Source organism: Miniopterus natalensis, chromosome 7, assembly GCF_054644295.1.
Source record: "Miniopterus natalensis isolate mMinNat1 chromosome 7, mMinNat1.hap1, whole genome shotgun sequence".
In the NCBI taxonomy this organism is placed as follows: domain Eukaryota; kingdom Metazoa; phylum Chordata; class Mammalia; order Chiroptera; family Miniopteridae; genus Miniopterus; species Miniopterus natalensis.
Genome location: NC_142087.1, coordinates 42,846,591 through 42,867,159, shown reverse-complemented (window position 1 = coordinate 42,867,159; position 20,569 = coordinate 42,846,591). Strand labels below are relative to the sequence as shown.

Here is a 20,569-nt window from a genome sequence, read left to right as displayed (position 1 = left end):
ATCTCCTTTATGAAGCCACAGTTGATTAAATTGTCCTTTCTCTGTTCGTGTAGATCTACTTATAACACTTAGGATCCTGTATTATTTACTTTTTCTACCTAATAACCAAAGAACTCCCAAAGACTGGAAGTATTTTTTATTATTATTATTATTACTGTTACTATTACTATCCATTTTCCTACAGAGGAGGAGGCAGAGTTATAAACAAATAATATAACAATTAAATATGATAATTCCTATAATAGGAAACATATAAGAGGTCATTATTAATATTTTCTCAGGGTGTTGCGGAAGGTAGCACAAAGTAGGTGACATTGAGGCAGTCTCAGTATAAGTAATGTTCACATTCCAGCTAGAGAAAAGAGCAGGTGCAAAGTCTGTGGGGTGGGGTGCGCACAGCCTATTTGACATTACTGCATACCATATTGATGTTCTTTAGGACAATTATAGTGCAAAAAAATTAAGTATTCTAAATATTTAATAAAACTTGCAATGGTACTTCCAAATCAGTCCCGAAGTATAGCCTTATATAACTTGGAGACTGACTCAGAAGTGCCATTGTAGAGATATGTGCATGTAGAGAAAATGAGTCATAGGAAGCATTGGCATGTATATAGTAATGTCACACTGGTTAAATAGATTTTAATTGCGTTTAACATCAGAATTTGTTCAAATTCCCTGAAGGAATTCTGTTTTCATTTTCATATTAGTGCTTAATCTTGAGAAATTTCTTATCTCTTTACCTAGCAAAGAGATTTATATGTGCCAAAAATATGTTCTTTAAATGGTACATTTTCTGTCATCGAGTTTAACAGAAGTCTTTTAGTACCAAAGGTCAGCCTATTTTAGAAGTAGTTTGGGCTTTGGAAGCCTTGGTTTTACTGCTGTAGTTTTAATGGATTTTTTTTGGTAGTTTCTCAAGAATCATGTCCATGTTTAGAATCATAACCATTTAGATTTTGAAATTTTACTTAAAAATTTTTTTTTTAATATACAGTATACTTTTCTTTCCTAGTGCCATTATATTATCATACCTTATAAGGAATGTATTATTACTAATGGATCTGATCCTAAGTGATATTTTACACAGGACTCTTATTTTTGTAATTCAAAACTATCCAGAGAACTAAAGTTTGCAGCAGTGTTCAGTTGAATAATTGCTCCTGCTTTTTCTTTTGCTTAAGCTCTGTTGTGAGATAACACAACTGGAGCTTTCCCCTCTCCTAATGCCAGCACCTCTTAAGAAATGTGAAATGTAAATGTTCATTCTTTAGAGATTCTTGTAAAATGTTATACTTGCAATTAATTATACCTACCTTTGTGTGTTTATGTGAAAGTACTTCTCCAACATGGTTAGCTTCTTTCAGAATATAGTGCTTTGACTGATTTTTCATTGTTAAACTATGAGTAGCAAATAATTTAATTGTATTCTTTGACATTGATTGGCTCCTCTCTTATATATATATATCTTCTTCCCTACAAATCTTAAATTGATGGTTAAGCTAGATAATGGATATGTTGTGAAAGTAGAAGGTAGCTTTCCTTAATGTCTAAATCATAAAATTAAGTGAAGGAGTAAGTAGTAGGACTACATGCTTTGGCTCTCATTCCTTGTGAATTGTTTTTGCTCTCGGAGGAATGTTTTCTGTTAACGTCCTGAATCCTGGTATTAAAATATGGATTTTAGGAAGTGGGGAAGTCTCATTTTTCATTATTTTACAGAACCTGGGAGTATTGAATAAAAGTTAGAATTCCTTGCCCTAGCTTATGGCTGCATATAGACATTCCTTGTGTTGTGTAGTTTCTTCACTGCATCAAAGTGGAAGCCAGTGGAAACCCCCCAGCCCAGTGCTTTGACTCCCCTTAGCCACTGTTGTTATATGTTTTAGATTATGCCAGAAGAATACCTTCTTGTCCATTCTATTTCTCTGATAAAAGACATATAATTTTTGGTTATGAATGATACTGAAAAGCCGTATACCATCTCATACTACTATAAGTCGAAACACCTAGCGGCCATACACAATTAGTGGAGGCAGCTAGTTTCCATTAACAAATGCATGATCAAATTCTGTGGTCAAACAAAAGTTAGATGCCCCATGTTTTTAAAAAAGTCACAGATGGAATTACTACAGTGGGGAAGGGTTTAACATCGTGACCTAAGATTTACTCTTAAGTTTTTATGACAACATCACTACAGTATCTATTTTCTCTTTACGTCATTTCTATCAATAGTGAGACTTACGGAACTCTCAAATATCAGCTATAGAAAAAGGAAAGAGAGGAAAGTGGGACTGTTAAGGACCAAACATTTCACATACTTCACTCATTTAATTCTCACAAATCTGTTATGAGTTGTAGGTGGTTATTTTCATTTTACAAAAGAAAAAACTGAGTCTCAGAAAGGTTATGTGACTTACCCTTCCAACAAGTAACATACAAATACACTTTTTTCCCCTTTACAATGCTTTTGCTTTATTATTTCATGTTTGAAGTATTTGAGCCCATGAGATTCATTTTATTATTGAGGATGACTCAAAAATCATTCTTCTCCATAGTGCTGTCCTATTATATGAAAACAACATTTACCAGAGTGACACTTTTTATCAGCCCCATCTTGCCCCTGGCCTCACTGTTGAATGGACAGTTTTCTTGCCCTTTCACTGCAACAAGTCCTTAGCATTGGTTAATGCTATTTCAGTGCAGTGGCATATATTGAGTTCTTACTATGTATTTCAGTTTGGATGCTTTTAGACATAAGAAATAGAAAATTTAATGTGAATTGAGTTAAGCTGTAAGGAAAATGTATTAAGAAAGCTTGGGTAGTGTGGCTATAGAGTAGGTTAATTCATTGGTTCAGCAAACATCAGGGACTCAGATTCCTTCCATCCTTTGGCTCTGTTGTCATCGTGTTTGGCTTTGTCCTCTGCCAACATCTCTTGAGGCTGCAAGATGGCTGCTGTTTTTAAGGTATCACATACAGACATGACAATTTCTCATGAAAGGAGGGGCTGTATCTTACATGTATCTTTTCAAGTGAGAAGAAACTTTCTCCAGAAACCTTTCTGTAGGTTTTCTCTCATGTCTCATGTACCAGATTATTACCATGTTCCTGTATTTAAGCTGAACACTGGCAAGAGTAATGAGCCTCCATGCTTGCCTTGGATTAGACTAATCAGAACTCGCCTCCTGGAGCTGGGGCAGGTTTTTCCCTCCTGGGAAGCTCATAGTCTCTTAGAGGAAGGTGGGGAGCCAAAACAAAATCAGGGTTAGATTAGGAAGGTAGAAATAATTGTTGGGATAGGAGAGCCAACAGTATCCACTATGCTATGAGTAAAACATACTGTTCTGTTCTGGGGTTTAGCTTACTCAAGGCGCTTGAGATCTAGCTGTGAAAACTGAAGTGAAAAATAATTCTAATACAAGGAGAACTGTTAGTTTTAATAGGTAGTTTAGGGAAGGTGCAGAAGAGGGAGTAGTGGTATACTAGAGAAAATTTGGGATTTTGAGCCAGTGGTATATTAGAGAAAACAGGATTTTGAGTTCTAGCCAGTATACTTTCTAGTTATAACTATAACTAGATTTTCTATTAATTTTTGAACAATACATATTTGGTTTAAATATACATGTTTATTCTCAGTTCCTAATTTCATTGTTAAGAGATTGAGGATTTTTATTTTTTTATTTTTTATTTTTTTAAAAAATATATCTTTATTGATTTCAGAGAGAGGAAGGGAGAGGGAGAGAGAGAGATAGAAACATCAATGATGAAATAGTCATTGATCGGCCGCAGCCCACAACCCGGGCATGTGCCCTGACCAGGAATTGAACCCCGATCGCCTGGATCCTAGGTCGACGCTTTAACCACTGAGCCACGCCCGGCCAGGCGAGATTGAGGATTTTTAAAATTATGTTTTTATTATGATCATGTTATATCTATAACTATTAGAGTAAGAGTCAGTATTTTGATTCTTCATAGCTTACCAGCTAGCTGTGTGACATTGGGCAAATCAGTTAATATTTCTGATTGTTATTTGCCTTGGACAAAATGAAGGAATTAAACAAGGTAAATTTTGAGGTTCTTTTCTGTCTAACATTTAGTAATTTTTCTAAAATCTTATTTGGAATAAGAATGGAAGCAGTTTTAAATATATTTACCAAAGAGAGCTGTGTGAGTAAAATTTAATATATCCCTCACTGTTTAAAGTTTTATTTGATATTAGAAAATAATCTGAACTAATATAAATTTAGATGTTCTGAACCTTTTAAAACTGAAATGTGTCTTTGGAAGTAGATGTTTACTAGGAGCTCTTAAAATAATAGTTATAAAGTATAATAATTGAGATTATCATGCTATATCTACTTGCATTTCCCAGACAACATTAAGGTGTCAAAATTTGGCCTAAAATTGTTCTTGTGTAGCTAATAGTACAGTAGTCCCCCTTATCCACGTGGAATATATTCCAAGACCCCCAGTGGGTGCCTGAAACTGTGGATAGTACCGGACCCTATAAATACTAGGGTTTTTTTCCTATACATCCATACACTTTATGGCTTCTCTTTGGCATGTTTAAGTAAAATAAAAGTTACTTGACAAGCATTGTGATACCCCAACAGTGATCTGATAACCAAGATGGTTACCAAGACTAAACGGTGGTAGCATATACAGTGTAGATACTCTGGACAAATGGATGCTTCAAGTCCCTGGCAGGATGGAGTAGGATGGTGTGAGATTTCATCATGCTACTCAGAATGGCACACACTTTAAACTTATGAATTGTCTATTTTGGAATTTTTCACTTAATATTTTAGGACTGAGGTTGACCATGGGCAACTGAAACCACAGATAAGGCAGGGAGGACTACTATACTTGCACTTTTCTGTAGTCTGTATAATTTTTTGGAGTGACATGATGCTTTGAAACTTAGTGTCTAGTCTAAGAATATTATTTCTTTAATATTGTAATGCCTTTGCTATTGAACATAAGAATCATTGGTTTATTATACATTTTGTGCCTACTCATTCAGGTTATTTTCAAGGTGCTATGGAAGAAAATGAGATGTTAACTGTGGTTTCTGGCTTAACTTAAAATCTAGTAAAAAAATTTAAAAAACATATTCATATTTAAAAAACAATGAATTCAGATATTTATTGGTTTTTCCATTTAGAACAGACCAAACATCAGCTGGTCTTTCTATAAATCAAGTTCTCATTTAAAGGTTCTCATCTCTTTTCTGTAAAAAGAACTAACAAATATTCAGATGGCTTATTAGACTCTAAAAAATGTGTATCAAGGGTAGATGAACTTGTTTTAGTGGAGGAGCTTTTTCTTCAGATCTGCACAAATCTCTGAATTTTGAAAAGGCAATATAGGGTAGGTTGATCTCTAAGCAGTCAACAACACTGGTATTATTGGCCATCTTTTCTGTGGTTGGTTTTCAGTTCATGCAATGATATATTTTAAAGTTTTGACTCTGCTTTTTTATTTCCTAGAGGAATATTTTAAGTGTTCTAAAATAACTGGGTGATTGACACCCTTGACTTAACACAAAGTATAATGTCTGTATATCCTCCTCTTATGAGCATGACTGTACAGGATCTGCAGAAGGTGTGTCTTCTTTTGCTGCTGCTGTTTTTATTCGTGGACTCTGCTAGGGCAAACTAGATATCCCCAGCTAAATAAAATGAAGTTACTTGGGTTATTGAATGTTCCTCTTGCCGCATTCCCACTTAACTGATCATTACACCTTCACATTGCCCTGCACTTACTTAGAAGTAAAAGTAAATGTCCATGTTTGTCCTTTACTAATGGCTGCCCTACAAAGTGCTTCAAGGAAAGAAAAAGAACCCTTATTAAAGCCCAACATATTTTTATAATTAAAAGTGTATCTAAATGCTGAATTTATTTTACACTAAACTTCACATTTTAGGAACTACTATTTAGCTCTACTACCTTGTCAAATATGTGTAGTCACAAAGATAGCCATTTGTTTTTGATGAGTGTCTGAAGTAAAGATAAATGCAGTAGTAAGGGGGAGTGAAAAGTAAAATTTCATGCCCTTATGAGGGGAAAAGGGCTTGAGTTGGAGTCAGCTTACGCCAATTGGTGGTTATGTTGCTGCTCCTCTGTCTGAGAGAGTTAGAATGTGGAAAACCTATATATAAAATAAAAACAAATGTTCTCTTCTCTCAGTACTCATGTAACTTTGTAGAAGGTGTCAAGTGAATGCAAGATGTATGAGAGAGGGCTAATTAAAAATTAAGGGATATACTTGGTTCTTTATTCATAAAAAGGAAAGTGTTCATAGAGTGATCCAGAAAACTAACTGTTTGTTTGTTTATTTGTTTAGGATGGATTGGATGCTTTGGTATATGATTTGGATTTTCCTGCCTTAAGAAAAAACAAAAATATTGACAACTTTTTAAGCAGATGTAAGTAATTTTTGTGGAGGTTAATCACAGATTGTATATAATGAAATCTTGACTTAGATAATTCAAGCCTTTTTTCCCCTTTTTGTCTACTCTGGTTATTTCATCAATAGTTTGTACATAAAATGAGTGAAATGGGAAAGAAACTTTATTAGTCAGCTTGGGTGCCTATTAAAATCTATAAAATATTTTGCACATTAGGGAATGAAAAGTAAATGGCAAAAATAAGTCTATTAAAATAAGCATATACATATATGCACATTAAATTTCAGTAAGGTTATATTTATTCTCTATTTTCCTTGTATAAATGAATTGGCTGTTATATTTTATTACCTGTAGGTAAGAATAGATTACTTATGAAAAGCCCTCCTGAGATATGAGAATTTTCTTTATGAAAGCTGGCTTTTATTTAAATTTTACAGATATTCTTTTCTAAAAACATTGTTTTGGGTTTTTATATTAGATGTTGTCATTTAAAATTTTGATTAAAAACTTATTAAAATTGTTTCAAAAACTTGATGGTAAGATTTAGATCATAAAATTTTCCCTACTCCTTATCTTTATTTCTTTTACCTAAACCATACATATTGATACATTTAGGCTGGGTTGGTTTTAGTGTTATCTTTCAATTTTGGTTACATATGTTTGGTTAGAAAACATTTGTTTTTCTAAGTAGTCAAACGGTTTTACTTTGTTGTAGTTTCTTTTATTATTTGTACACTTGGAAATCTTGCCTCAGAATTTTACTTATCAATTTTATGGTTTAGTTTTCTGTTTTGTGTTTTTTTTTTTTTATAAAAATATTTATTCAACCTTAATTTCATTTTGGAATATGGTGCCAGAGTCTGAATGGGGACTTTTAAAATATGAATGTTTTTTAGATTTCTCACATCTTAACTGAAATTGCAGGAAATTTTTATTATTGTTTACATTTGGTTACCTTCCTACTTAACAGTATATAGCAAAATAACTAAAAAGGTGGAGAAACATGACCATTTCTTATTTGACGGGAGGCAAAGGATAAATGCTCATTAATACAAAGGGGAATGTGTAACTTTGTAGAGTTAAGAGTATTAGGAATTGGAACACATATTTTCTTAATCTGTTACTCCTTTTGCTATGCAGCATTCATTCATAATATTAAGTATGCCTTTATATTACATTTTATAAGTAGAAACATCAGTAATCACAAAAGAATTAAGTAAAACAAAATGAAAACATAAAGCTAACATAAACAGATAAACCAGTGTATTTTATAGCCTGGCTTTTGCTTTTATTTTTTTTGTTCTTTAAACAAAATAATTAATTTTTAAAATTTAATTATTAATTAAATAATTAAATTTTATTTTTTAAATTACAATTTACATTGAATATTATTTTATATTAGTTTCAGGTACACAAGCATAGTGGTTAGATAATCAGATACTTTCCAAAGTATTACACTGATATTTCCAGTACCACCCACCTGGCACCATACATAGTTATTACAATATTATTGACTGTATTCCGTAGGCTGTACTTTACATCCCCATGACTATTTTGTAACTACATATTTGTACTTCTTAATCTTAACCTTTTTCATCCAGTCCCCTCTGATAACCATCAGTCTGTTCTCTGTGTCTGTGAATCTGTTTAGTTTTGTTTATTCATTTATTTTGTTCTTTAGTTTCCATATATACATGAAATCATATGGTATTTGTGTTTCTCTGACTTATTTCACTTAGTATAATGTCCTCTAGGTCCATCCATGTTGTTGCAAATGGTAAGATTTCATTCTTTTTTATGTGTGAGTAACATTCCACTGTATATGTGTATCACATCTTCTTTATCCAGTCATCTATTGATGAGCACTTGATATATCTTGGCTATTGTAAATAAAGCTGCAATGAACATAAGGGTGCATATATTCTTTTCAATTAGTGTTTTTTTTTTTTTTCCGGATATATACCCAGAAGTGGACTCTCTGGGTTATATGGCAGTTTCATTTTTAATTTTTTGAGGACTCTCCATACTGTTTTACATAGTGACTGCATTCCCACCAACAGTGCAGGAGGGTTTTCTTTTCTTCACATCCTTGTCAACACTTGTTGTTTGTAGATTTGTATTGTTGATAGCCATTCTGACAGATGTGAGATGATATCTCATTGTGGTTTTAATCTGCATTTCTCAGACGATTAGTGACATTGAGGATCTTTTCATAAGTCTGTTGGCCATCTTTATGTCCTCTTTGGAGAAGTATCTGTTCAGGTTCTCTGCCCATTTTTTAATTGGATTGTTTTTTTAGTGTTGAGTTGTCTGAGTTCATTATAAATTTTGGATATTAATGCCCAATGAGATGTATCATTGGCAGATATTTTCCCCCATTCAGTAGGTTGCCTTTTTGTTTTGTTGATGGTTTCCTTTGCTGTGCAAAAACTTTTTAGTTTGATGTAGTCCCATTTGTTTAATTTTTGTTTGTTTGTTTGTTTCCCTTGCCCAAGGAGATATATCAGAAAAAATATAGCTATGAGAAATGTCTCAGGATTTTACTGCCTATATTTTCTTTTAGGAGTGTTGTGGTTTCAAGTCTTACATTTGCATCTTTAATCCATTTTGAGTTTATTCTTGTATATGGTGTAAGAAAGTTGTCTAGTTTAATTTTTTTGGTATGTATCTGTTCTGTTTTCCCAACACCATTTATTGAATAGACTTTCTTTACCCCATCGTATGTTCTTGCCTCCTGTCTGAAATATTAATTGGTCATATGGGCATGGGTTTATTTCTGGGCTCTCTATTCTGTTCCATTAATCTGTGTCTGTTTTTATGCCAGCACTATGCTGTTTCGATTACTATAGCCTTGTAGTATAGTTTGATTCAAGTATTGTGATACCTCCAACGTTGTTGTTCTTTCTCAAGATTGCTGTGGCTAATTGGGGTCTTTTGTGGTTCCATATAAATTTTGGGGTTATTTGTTCTAGTTTTATGAAAAACACCACTTATTATGATAGAAATTATATTGAATCTATAGATTGCTTTGGGTAGTATGGACATTTTAATGATGTTAATTCTTCTTACCCATGAGCACGTATATGCTTCCACTTATTTGTATCTTCTTCAGGTTCTTTCTTTACTGTGTTCTAATATCCTGAGTACAGGACTTTTACCTCATTGGTTTAATTTATTCCTAGGTATTTTTTATGCAATTGTAAATGGGATTGTTTTCTTAGTTTCCCTTTCTGATAGTCTAGTTTTTAAATTGCAGAAAAGTACAGAGACTAATAAAACAAAATTTTAGTAAATCATATCTAGCGTCAAGTAACAGTTGTTACTAAGGAGGGTTTATACCAGGATTGCAAAGTTAGTTTAAGGTTCAAAAATCAATTACCATATTAACATGCTATAAAATAAAATCCATAATACCATCTCAGTAGATATAGAAAACGCATTTAATAAAATTCAGTATTTATTCTTTTTATTTATTTTTTAATATACCTTTATTGATTTCAGAGAGAGGAAAGGAGAGAGACAGAAATGTCAGTGATGAGAGTCATTGATAGGCTGCCTCCTGCACGCCCCCTGACTGGGAATTGAACCTCAGTCTCCTGGATCATAGGTCGATGCTCAACCGCTGAGCCAGTCTGGCCTGACCAGTATTTATTCTTGATTTAAAAATATCTCTCTGCCACCTAGGACTTGAAGGAAAACTCCTTTACTTTGATAAAGAGAATCTATAAAAAAATGTATCGTTCACATTGTATTTGTGTATGATTAAATGCTTTTTCTTTAAGATTGGAAAAATTCAGTCTTTTCTCACCACTTTCATTCAACATTGTCCTAGGAGTTTTAGTGCAATTAGATAAAAAAAGAAAGAAAATTATATAGATTAAAACAGAAGAAGTAAAATTTTATTTATTCAGACAATATGCTTTTCTGAGTAAAAAATCCTCAAGATTCTACAAAAAAGCTTTAAGAACTAAGTTGAACACAATTGCAGGTTAGAAGATAAAATACAAAAAGCAATTCTATTTCTATATATTAGCAACAAGCAATTTGAAATAGATATCATAACAAATATAGCACTATTTGCAATAGAAGAAAAACATGAAAATGTCATAAATTTGACAAAATATGTGTAAGACTCGTGTCCTGAAAACTACATAATATTACTTAGAGAAATTAAAAGAAAAAAGTAATAATAAAGAATAGATATTCAGTCCTGGCCAGTTTGGCTCAGCGGTTAGAGCATCAGCCTGCAGGCCAAAGAGTTCCATTCCCAGTCAAGGGCCCATACCTTGGTTGCAGGCTCCACCCCTGGCCCTGGTTGGAGTGTGGGCTGGAAGCAACCAGTTGATGTGTCTCACATTGATGTATCTCTCTCTCCCCTCCTCAACCCTCCCCTTCACTCTCTCTTAAAAAATCAATGGAAAAAATATCCTCTGATGAGGATTAAAAAAAAAAGAATAGATATTCAATGTTCTGGATTGGAAAATTCAATATTAAAATGTTAAGTGCCCCCAAATTAATTGATCTATGGAGCCCATGTATTCTCATAACCTTAAGTAGCACCTTTTTCTGTAAAGTGACCAGCAATTCTAAAATTCATACGGAAAGTTGAAGGGTGGGATAGCCAAACAGGTTTGAATAGTAAGAGCATAGTTGGAAGACTAACATTACTGGATTTCAATATCAAGACAGTATAATTAATATTATTTAAAGAATAAACACATAGATAAATAGAACAGAGTCCAGAAATAGATTCATACATATACAGTCAATTGATTTTCAACAAAGAGAAGATAATTTAATATTCAGCCTAACTTTACACCATATATAAAATTTAACTCAAAATGTATCATAGACCTAAATGTAAGAGCTAAAACTATAATATTTTCAGAAGAAAACATATGAAATATTTGTGACTTTGGTTAGGCAAGCATTTCTTAGATGGAACACAAATAATACAAACCACGGTGGTGGTGGTTGTTTTTTTGTTTTTGTTTTTTAAATTTTATTATTGTTTAAAATAATACAGATGTCCCTTTTTCTCCCCAATGACCCGTTCCACCCCGTTCCTTCCCCCTCCCCAGTCCCTGTCCCCACCGTTGTCCATGTCCTTGGGTTGTGCGTACATGCACATAGGTTGTTGTTTTTTAAACATAGATTAGGCTTCATCAAAATTCAAAACCTTTTCTTTTTAGGAGACACTACTAAGAAAATTAAAAGGTGAGCCCCAGACTGGGAGAAAATAGTTGCAAAACATGTGAAAGGGAAATGAATAGTATTTTCAACAAATGGATATCCAAAGCAGAAAAATGAAGTTGGACTCCTACCTTACATCATACACAAAATTAATTCAGAATGTAAAAACTAAAACTTTAAAACTCTAAGAAGAAAATATAGGCATAAATCTTCATGACCTTTGTTAGGCAGTTGTTTCTTAGATATAACACCTAAAGTACAACCAACAAAAGGAAAATAAATTGAGTACATGGAGATTAAAAACTTTTGTGCTTCTGAAAACACTATCAAGTAAAAAGACAACCCACAAAATGTGAGAAAATATAGCAAATCATATAACTGATAAAGGATTGCTATCTAGAATGTAAAAAAGCAACCCAGTTTAAAATGGGCAAAGGATTTGAATAGACATTTCTCCAAAGAAGACACACAAGTGGCCTATGTGCACATGAAAAGCTGTTTAAGCTCTGAGGTGTGGCTTAGTTGGTTGGAGCTTTGTCCTTGCACCAAAAGGTAGAGGGTTCCAGTCCACACACGTGCCTGGGTTTCAGTTCTATCTCCAGCGGGAGGCAGCAGATCGATGTGTCTCTCTCTCATCAGTGTTTCTTTCTTTATTTCTTTTTCTTTTTTTTCTTTTTCTTTTTCTTTTTTTTCCTTTTTTTTCCTTTCTTTTCTTGTCTTTTCTTGTCTTGTCTTGTCTTGTCTTTTCTTTTCTTTTCTTTTCTTTTCTTTTCTTTTCTTTTCTTTTCTTTTCTTTTCTTTTCTTTTCTTTTCTTTTCTTTCTTTTCTTTTCTTTTCTTTTCTTTTCTTTTCTTTTCTTTTCTTTTCTTTTCTTTTCTCTCTCTACAAATAAATAAAATAAAGCTGTTTAACATGATTAGTCATTAGGAAGTTGCCATTTATGGGACAATGAGATACCAGTACACATCTCTTAAAATAACTAAAAATTTTAAAACTGACAAAATCGAGTACCTATATATATATATGAAAATGTGGAGCATCTGAATTTGACACATTTCAGGTTGGCACTTTTCTTATGTTATACATGCATTTACCATATGACCCAGAAATCACACTCCTAGGTATTTATCCAAGAAAAATGAAAGTAGCCCCGGCCGGTTTGGCTCAGTGGTTGGAGCGTCAGCCTGAGCACCAAAGAATCTCAGGTTTGATTCTCGTCAAGGGCATGTACCTGGGTTTTGGTTTGCTCCCCGGCCCTGGTTGGGGCCCCTGTAGGAGGCAACCAGTCAGTGTATCTCTCTCACATTGATGTTTCTTGCGCTCTCTCCCCCTCCCCCCTCCCTTCCACTCTCTCTGAAAAAGCAATGCAAAAAATACCCTCAGGTGAGGATTAACAACAACAAAAAAGAAAAGAAAAATTAAAGTATGTGTCCACACAAAGACCTGTATAAGAATGTTTAAGGTGGTTTGTTGTATTTATAATTGCTGTAAACTGGAAGCAACCCAAATGCCCATTGGCTGGTAAATGGATAAACAAATTGTGGTACATCCACATAATGGAATACTTAAACAGTGAAAAGGAGTGAGTTACTGATATGTACAGTAACATTGATAAATCTCAAAAACATGTGAAAAGTGAAAAAAGACAGGCACAAGAGGATTCATACTGTATCATTCCACTTATATGACAAAAAATTCTCCTTCAGCTCCTGAAGTTGTATTCATGTAATATTTCACACAGAGTAATAGGTTTTCCTAGGGCAGTATTTTACATATAGCTGAAATTAATTTCTATTGATATTTATAGCTTTTATTAGTGAGTACTTCAAAATTATTTTACTAAAGTTAAGTGTTTTGTTTCTAATTGCTTTTTGCTGACAGATATCTGATGTGGTGATCTAAGAATACACCTGGAATATGGGATAAAATTTTTCTCTTTAGGATGTACTAAGTCTCACTAAAGTATAGCAACTTTAAAGTATAGCAGCTTGAAATATTTTAAACTTCAGGACTAACTATATTACAACCTGTTAGTTTTCATCTCTTTGGGTTGAAGAATGTGTGGAAACTGAAAGGGAAAAGAGAATCTGTACCATTTGACTGAATACTTAGTTAATTATAAAGATTTACTGTTCTGGACTCTGGTGTATGATAACCTAAATAATGAGGACTACAAAGAAAATACTTATCTGCCTCACATAACTGATGAATATTTTAATAATTTTAGGTAGGGTTAGAGATATATCCAGATAAAATAAAAGCTGTATTGGTTACTCACATGTTTGAAGAAATGTATTGGGTAGGGGGCATTGGGAGGTGGATGGAAGGAGACTTTGGGAACAGTGGTATGACTGTGTATGTCTATAAACCATTATGAATGTGTCACTGAGACTTTAATTATAATATGTTAGTAGAAAAGTCTTTATTAAAAAAATAAGTTGAAACATATTAGTATTTATTAGTAGTATTTAAACAAATAAGTATTTATTAAACTAATTTTACCACACTATAAAGAAGAAACTGGAGGAAAGAAGAGCATTGTATGAAGAAAACCCATGAACCTGGGAGTAAAAATATGGCAGAGAGCGTTTGTTTGGATTAGAAAAATAAACTCAGAAATGATATTTTATGGTAGTGTAATATATATATAGCTTTCTATCTACTTATGAAAGCATATAGAACAATTGATGAAATCTTTATTTGCTTTGCCAGTAACTTAATTGTTGAGAAAGTGATGAGAGTAATTGCAATTCTGGGTTTGTGATAAAAAAAGCTGAATTGATTTGCATTTGGGAGGTGACAGAAACCTTGAGACAGAGCACTCATTTTACCTTAGAAGATGAGTACTATATTATTTGTAGTAAAGTTAAAGAGGGTTTTTGTGTACTTTGAATATAAATTTAGATGTAGTTAGAAGTTTACGCTTTTTGAGTATTTTTAAGAAACAATTCTAAAAACAGCAAAATTTATATACTATCTTTTATATATAACGTGTACTTCTATATTTAAAAAAGATAAATTTCTTGAGTGGAAAAGAATATAGATTATATTGATCATATATTGTGATTAGTATACATTTCCATTTTGAAGCTTCTCAACGGATTAAAAAATGTAAAAATACTTTTTGGTAGTGTCATTAAAACTTTCTTCTTCACAACTAAGCATTAAGGTACATATAAGAATCTGCATTAATGTGGAATACATCCAGCCAGAAAGCATTGAAATGTAGTAGGGTTTTGGCATGTTTGATTTTTGTTGTTGTTGTTTATTTAGTCTGTAAATGACTTGCATAGTCTGGTAACTTTAGCTTTTAGTTGCGAATGTATTTCCATTTTGGGGCAGGATTGTAGTTGTAATATTTTGGGATTATTTCTTCAAACTAGATACTGAAGTATAAGAAAAGTAGTATTTTGTTGAAGGACATAAGATCAATAGGTCATCATAGACAGTCTAGAAGCATACTTCTTATTGTATGAAAATTTGGCATAAGCTTAATATGGCACTTAGGTGATTGGGGGAAAAGGTATTCAGTAATTTGTATTGAGACAATTGGATATCCATCTGAGGAGAAAATGAAATTCTCCATAACATAAACAAATGTTTATGTAAAGACTTAAAGTACTAAATGAAATTGTAGTGATTATATTTGTAGTGTTCAAGTAGGAAATGCCTGTATTTTTTTAAAATTGATTTTTAGAGAGAGGGAGAGAACTATTGATTTGTTGTTCTACTTATTTATACATTCATTAGTTGATTCTTATATATGCCCTGATGGGAGATCGAACCCACAACCCTTGTGTATTCAGACGATGCTCTAACTAACTGAGCTACCTAGCCAGGGCCAGGAATGCCCTTTTTTAAAAGCAGAATACCAGGGCTAGGAACTAAAGGAAACATTGATAGATTTTGGCATATCAAAACTATATAAAGAAAAATAAAGAACATCAACAAATAAAAATTACAGCATAACAGAATTATATTACTAATATATGAAGAGATTCTTCCAATCAATAAAAGCACAATTTAAAAATGGACACAGTAACTGAATATATAGTGTAAAGGAGAAAAAATAAAAATGATCAATGAGCAGTTGACAGTTGAACAAATGCATTAATATTTCAAGAAATATGGGTTAAAATAAGAAAAAGATTCTACCCCTACCTCCACCTCAATCTGAATCTGAAACATAAGAGTAATATCCAGGATTGGTGAGTATTAAGAGTGCAGATTGGTACAGTCATTTTGTAGAGCTGTTGGACAGTATATTTCAAAACTAATAATGTTCATAAGCATAAGCTAATACTTTTACTTAAAGAAATGTATCCTGCACAGACAGCTCTGCAAATGTACAGGAATGTTCATCATAGCAAATACATATTGTTAGAGCAAAACGTTAGGACAACCCAAGTATTAATCAGTAGAATTCAGTCACCTATCCAGTGTGTTTAGTGAAAAGCAATTCACAAAATATCTTTTGTCAATAAGTATGTAGAGATAACACATTTAAACAGTGAATTCATATATCCCATTGAATGAATGTACCATAATTTGAAAAACATTTTACATAAATTATTTTGTAATAAACTTACCAAATAGTTACAAATATAGTAAAGAGATTCCTGTATGCCGTTCACCCATCTTTCCCTAACGTTACCATCTCATGTAACCACGACACATTGACAATACTAAGAAATTAAAATTGATATATTATTAGTAACTAACTACATACTTTACTCAGATATCAGTTTCTCCACTAATCAGATCCAATCTAGTTGCCATTTCTCCTTAGTCTCTTTCAGTCTATGAGAGTTTCTCCATCTTTCCTGTTTTTTGTGACCTTGGTAGTTTTGAAGATTACTGATCAGGTATTTTATAGAACATCCCTTAGTTTGGGTTTGTCTGATGTTTTTTAGTAATTAGAATGGGGTTACGGGTTTGGGGGATGAATGAGCACCACAGAGATGAAGTGCACTTCTCATCACGTTATATCTGGGGTATGTCTGGGATATGTGATATTATCATGATTTATCAATGTTAACCTTTATTACTTAGTTTAAGGTACCTTCTGCCAGGCTTCTCTCTCTTCTTTTTTTTTTTTACTATTTTCCTTTCCATTCCCTATTGGAATTCGGTTCCTAGTCCAGCCCACACTCAAGGGAATGGATATTAATAATTTCAACTTCTAGATTCAAAAGGCTACATATGTTCTGTCATGGAGCAAAAGTTTTTGATTTTGATGAAGTCTCTAATTTATCAATTACTTCTGTTAAGAATTGTGTTTTTGGTGTCGTATATAAAAATCATTGCCAAACCCAAGATAGATTTTTTTTCTTTTTTTGTTAATCCTCATCTAAGGATATTTTTTCCATTGATTTTTTTTTTTCTTTTTTTTTTTTTGAGAGGACGTGAGAGAGAGAGGAAGGAGGTGAGAGAGACACTTCGACTGGTAGCCTCCTGCACGTGCCCCAAGTGGGACCAGGGGTCGAACCTGCAACCCTTCAGTGTACGGGCGATGCTCTAACCACTTAACCACACCGGTCAGGGCCCAAGATAGATTTTTTTAAAACAGCTTTATTGAGATATAATTTATATACTATAAAATTCACCCATTTAAAGTATACAATTCATTGTTTTTTGTGTGTTCAGAGTTGTGCAACCATTACCACAATCACTTTTAGAACATTTCATCACCTCATAAACCCCATACCCATTAGCAGTCACTCCCCATTTCTCCCCAAGCTCCCCAGCCCTGGGGACTAATCTCTTTTGTCTGTATTGATTTGCCAATGTCGACATTTCCTATAGGTGGATTAATTAAATATGTGGTCTCTTGTGAGTGGCTTTTAGTCTTTAGCATGATGTGTTCAAGGTCATCTATGTTGTAGTGTGTATTTCATTCTTTTAAATTGTCAAATAATATCCTGTTGTATGGGTATACCAACATTTTGTCTACCATTCATCGGTTGATAAACTTTTGTATTGTTTCTATTTTTTTGGCTTTTATGAATAATACTGCTATGGACATCTGTGTATGAGGTTTTGTGTGGACATATTTTTTATTTCATTCCATTTCTAGGTATGATATGATACTTGATAATGGTATATTTAACATTTTATAATATGTAAATGATAATGCTATGTTTAACATTTTGAGAAACCCAAGATTGATTTTTAAATATATACTTTTATTATTTTGGAGTAAATGTATGTGGCTTCTCTATTGTTCCTGAATAGATAAGAGCTATTGATAGTTTCCACTTGAAAAAAAAAATCATTAAATATTTTTAATATTATTGAACTCATACATACATCAGGGACATATCCATGAATGAAGTATGGTTTTTATCATTAAGGAAATGGGAACTACAGTCCAATAGGAGAGATATATAAAGAACTTCAGTCCAGATTGAAAGATGAAATCTAGGAAAATAGGGGTGTCCTTGAGAAGAGAGTCATCCCATCTGCTTGAGGAGATTAGGTATGGCTGAGGAGGAGATACAGGATTAGATCTTATTTGATAATAACTTGGTCAAATAAAGTGGGGCAAGTCATTTTAGGGTGGTGATCAACATCTGCAAAGGCATAGAGAGGTGAAGCAGTATGGCTGTATGGGCAATTGCCAATAACTGGGCATTGCTAGAGCATTGGGGAGAGTATCTAGAAATAAAAGACTGAGTCAGACAGTAACAAGATCTGAAAGCCTTTTTTGCTATGTTGAAGAGTGGATTTTGTTGTTTTATTTCTCAAACTGTGTGTGTGTGTGTGTGTGTGTGTGTGTGTATACATTGTACACTGGAAAAACATGATACATATTCCTGGAGCTTGAATTTTATTTGAAGATTTGAGCATAAAATATTTTTTTTGCATTAAAAGTTAGATTTTTGTGGAATTAAATATCACATTTTAAATTTTCCAGATAAATATTAGGTAATTTTAGAGCTTGTATGCGTTGGTTTGACTACTCTAAAAGTATGCTAGGCATACTGGGTTTCTTTAGGCAAACAGTAGTAGTATTTTGGTCAAGCAGTGTATTGTGCATAGCTTTTATTACCATATTTTATCTACCCCAACATTTAAAAAAAATATTTTTATTGATTTTACAGACAAAGGAGGGGGGGGGAGAGAGAGAGAGAGAGAGAGAGAGAGAAAAACATCAATGATGAGACAGTCATTGATCGGCTGCCTCCTACAGACCCCCTGCTGGGGATTGAGCCCAAAACCCAGGCATGTGCCCTGACTGGAAATCGAACTGTGATCTCTTGGATCATAGGTCAGTGCTCAACCACTGAGCCATGCCGGCTGGGCTACCCTGACATTTTAAAAAACCTTTTTTAACAGTTTGGACGTGTCTTGCAATCTATAGTGGTACCTAAAATGATGGTGCATTTTATAATTTAAAATACTAGGCCAGGCAAAATATGTCTTTTTCCTTATTAGAAAGCAGCAGAGTCATTATAGAAACTTGAAATATATAAAAAGTGTGAGGAATAAAATAATCTAATCCTATCTCAGTCGGAGATGACTGCAGGTATTATTTTGATACATTCTTTCTGGCCTTTTTTCTGTCTATATACTGATATATTTTTATTTTTTTTAAATGGAGTTCATAAACTACAAAGCAGTTTATTCTGCTGCTTTGCTCAACGTTATCTGTTGAATATCATTCTGTGTAATTTTTCAAAATTTTAAATGTTGCCTAATATTACATTATATATATATGAAATTTTTTAATCTTTACATTTTAAAAAACATTTTATTGTAGAAGCCTTGGTTCCACATCATATCTAATTTCTTTAGGACAAATTTCCAGAATTTGTAGAATTTACTGAGTATAAAGTATGATTTTTTTAAAAAGACTCTTAATAACTATCCATTTGCTTTCTAGAAAGTTAGATTGAAGAGTCTGTATGTGTTTAAAATCCTTATGAATTTTTAGTAACCCTGAAACTAAATTCTCAAATTTTTGCACTGCCTCTTTTGCCACTTGTGATTGTTTAGAAACCAATTAGCTTGTTAGTGGCCTGCAAAGACTTATGGTGTCTATTTATGACTCAGTTTGCCCATTTCGTTTCTTGCATACTGTGTAGTAATATCTTAGTACTCTGAATCCTAGCTTTCTGCTTGGCTCAATATAGTTGACAGTCAGAAATTGGTAAGAGAGTCTGATGTTCACCACAGTCCTGTTTATTGGTTTGAGAATTAAATGAGGGCTTACCAAATTTATAATATTGCAAGTTTTATTTTGCATGAAACAAATTCTGTAAGTAAAGAGGTTGAAATTTATTATGGGAAAAAATTAGAATGCTTAAGAAAGATTGGAAGTTCTCAGAATTTTTCACTTTTAGATAGGGTGACTAGGGTAGGGCTCATTAAAAGGTAACATTTGAGAAAAGAATTGAAATATTTGAGAGAGTTAGCCATACAGATGTTTGAAAAGAAAGAATGGCATGTAGGGGAATAACCAGTGCAAAGGTCTTAAGAGAGGAGTGTGCCTGGCATGTTTGAGGAGCAAGCAAGGAAGCCATTGTAGCTGGAGAGGATTAAGAAGGGAGAGAATTATAGAATAATGTCAGAGAAGTAAGGAAATAGGGAGGCTAGGTCATGTAGAGTCTTGTAGGCCATTGTAAGGTCTTTGACTTTTGCTGTAGATGAGATGGAAAGACATTAGAGAGTTTTGAGCAGAGGAGTGACATGATCTGACTTGTGTTTTAAGAATATCACCCTATGTTAAGAATAGACTGTGGAGAGGCAAGAATAGACACAGGGAAATCAGTTAAGAAGCCATTGCAATAATCCAAGGAGGAGATAATGGTGGCTTGGTCCAGCATTGTAGTGGAGAGGGTGAGAAGTGATCAGGTTCCAGATATATTTCAAAGGTAGAGTCTGCATGTTTTACTGGAAGATAGGATGGGGACTATAAAGGAAAAAAAGGAGTCAAGAATGCCTCCTGGGTTTTTGCCTC

At 33.2% G+C, this 20,569-nt stretch overlaps 1 protein-coding gene across 3 annotated transcripts in view; it reads left to right on the top strand.

The window, feature by feature from the left end:
* Positions 1-20,569, top strand: part of ROCK1 (Rho associated coiled-coil containing protein kinase 1) — a 131,623-nt gene that overhangs the window by 18,989 nt on the left and 92,065 nt on the right. For 2 of the 3 annotated variants that reach the window (XM_087818990.1, XM_016211505.2), the window contains exon 2: positions 6,351-6,432. The exons of the other annotated variant lie outside the window; for it this stretch is intronic. In XM_087818990.1, coding sequence (XP_087675116.1) covers positions 6,351-6,432 — 82 coding nt within the window. The remainder of the gene's footprint in view (positions 1-6,350; positions 6,433-20,569) is intronic. 3 annotated transcript variants of the gene reach the window in all.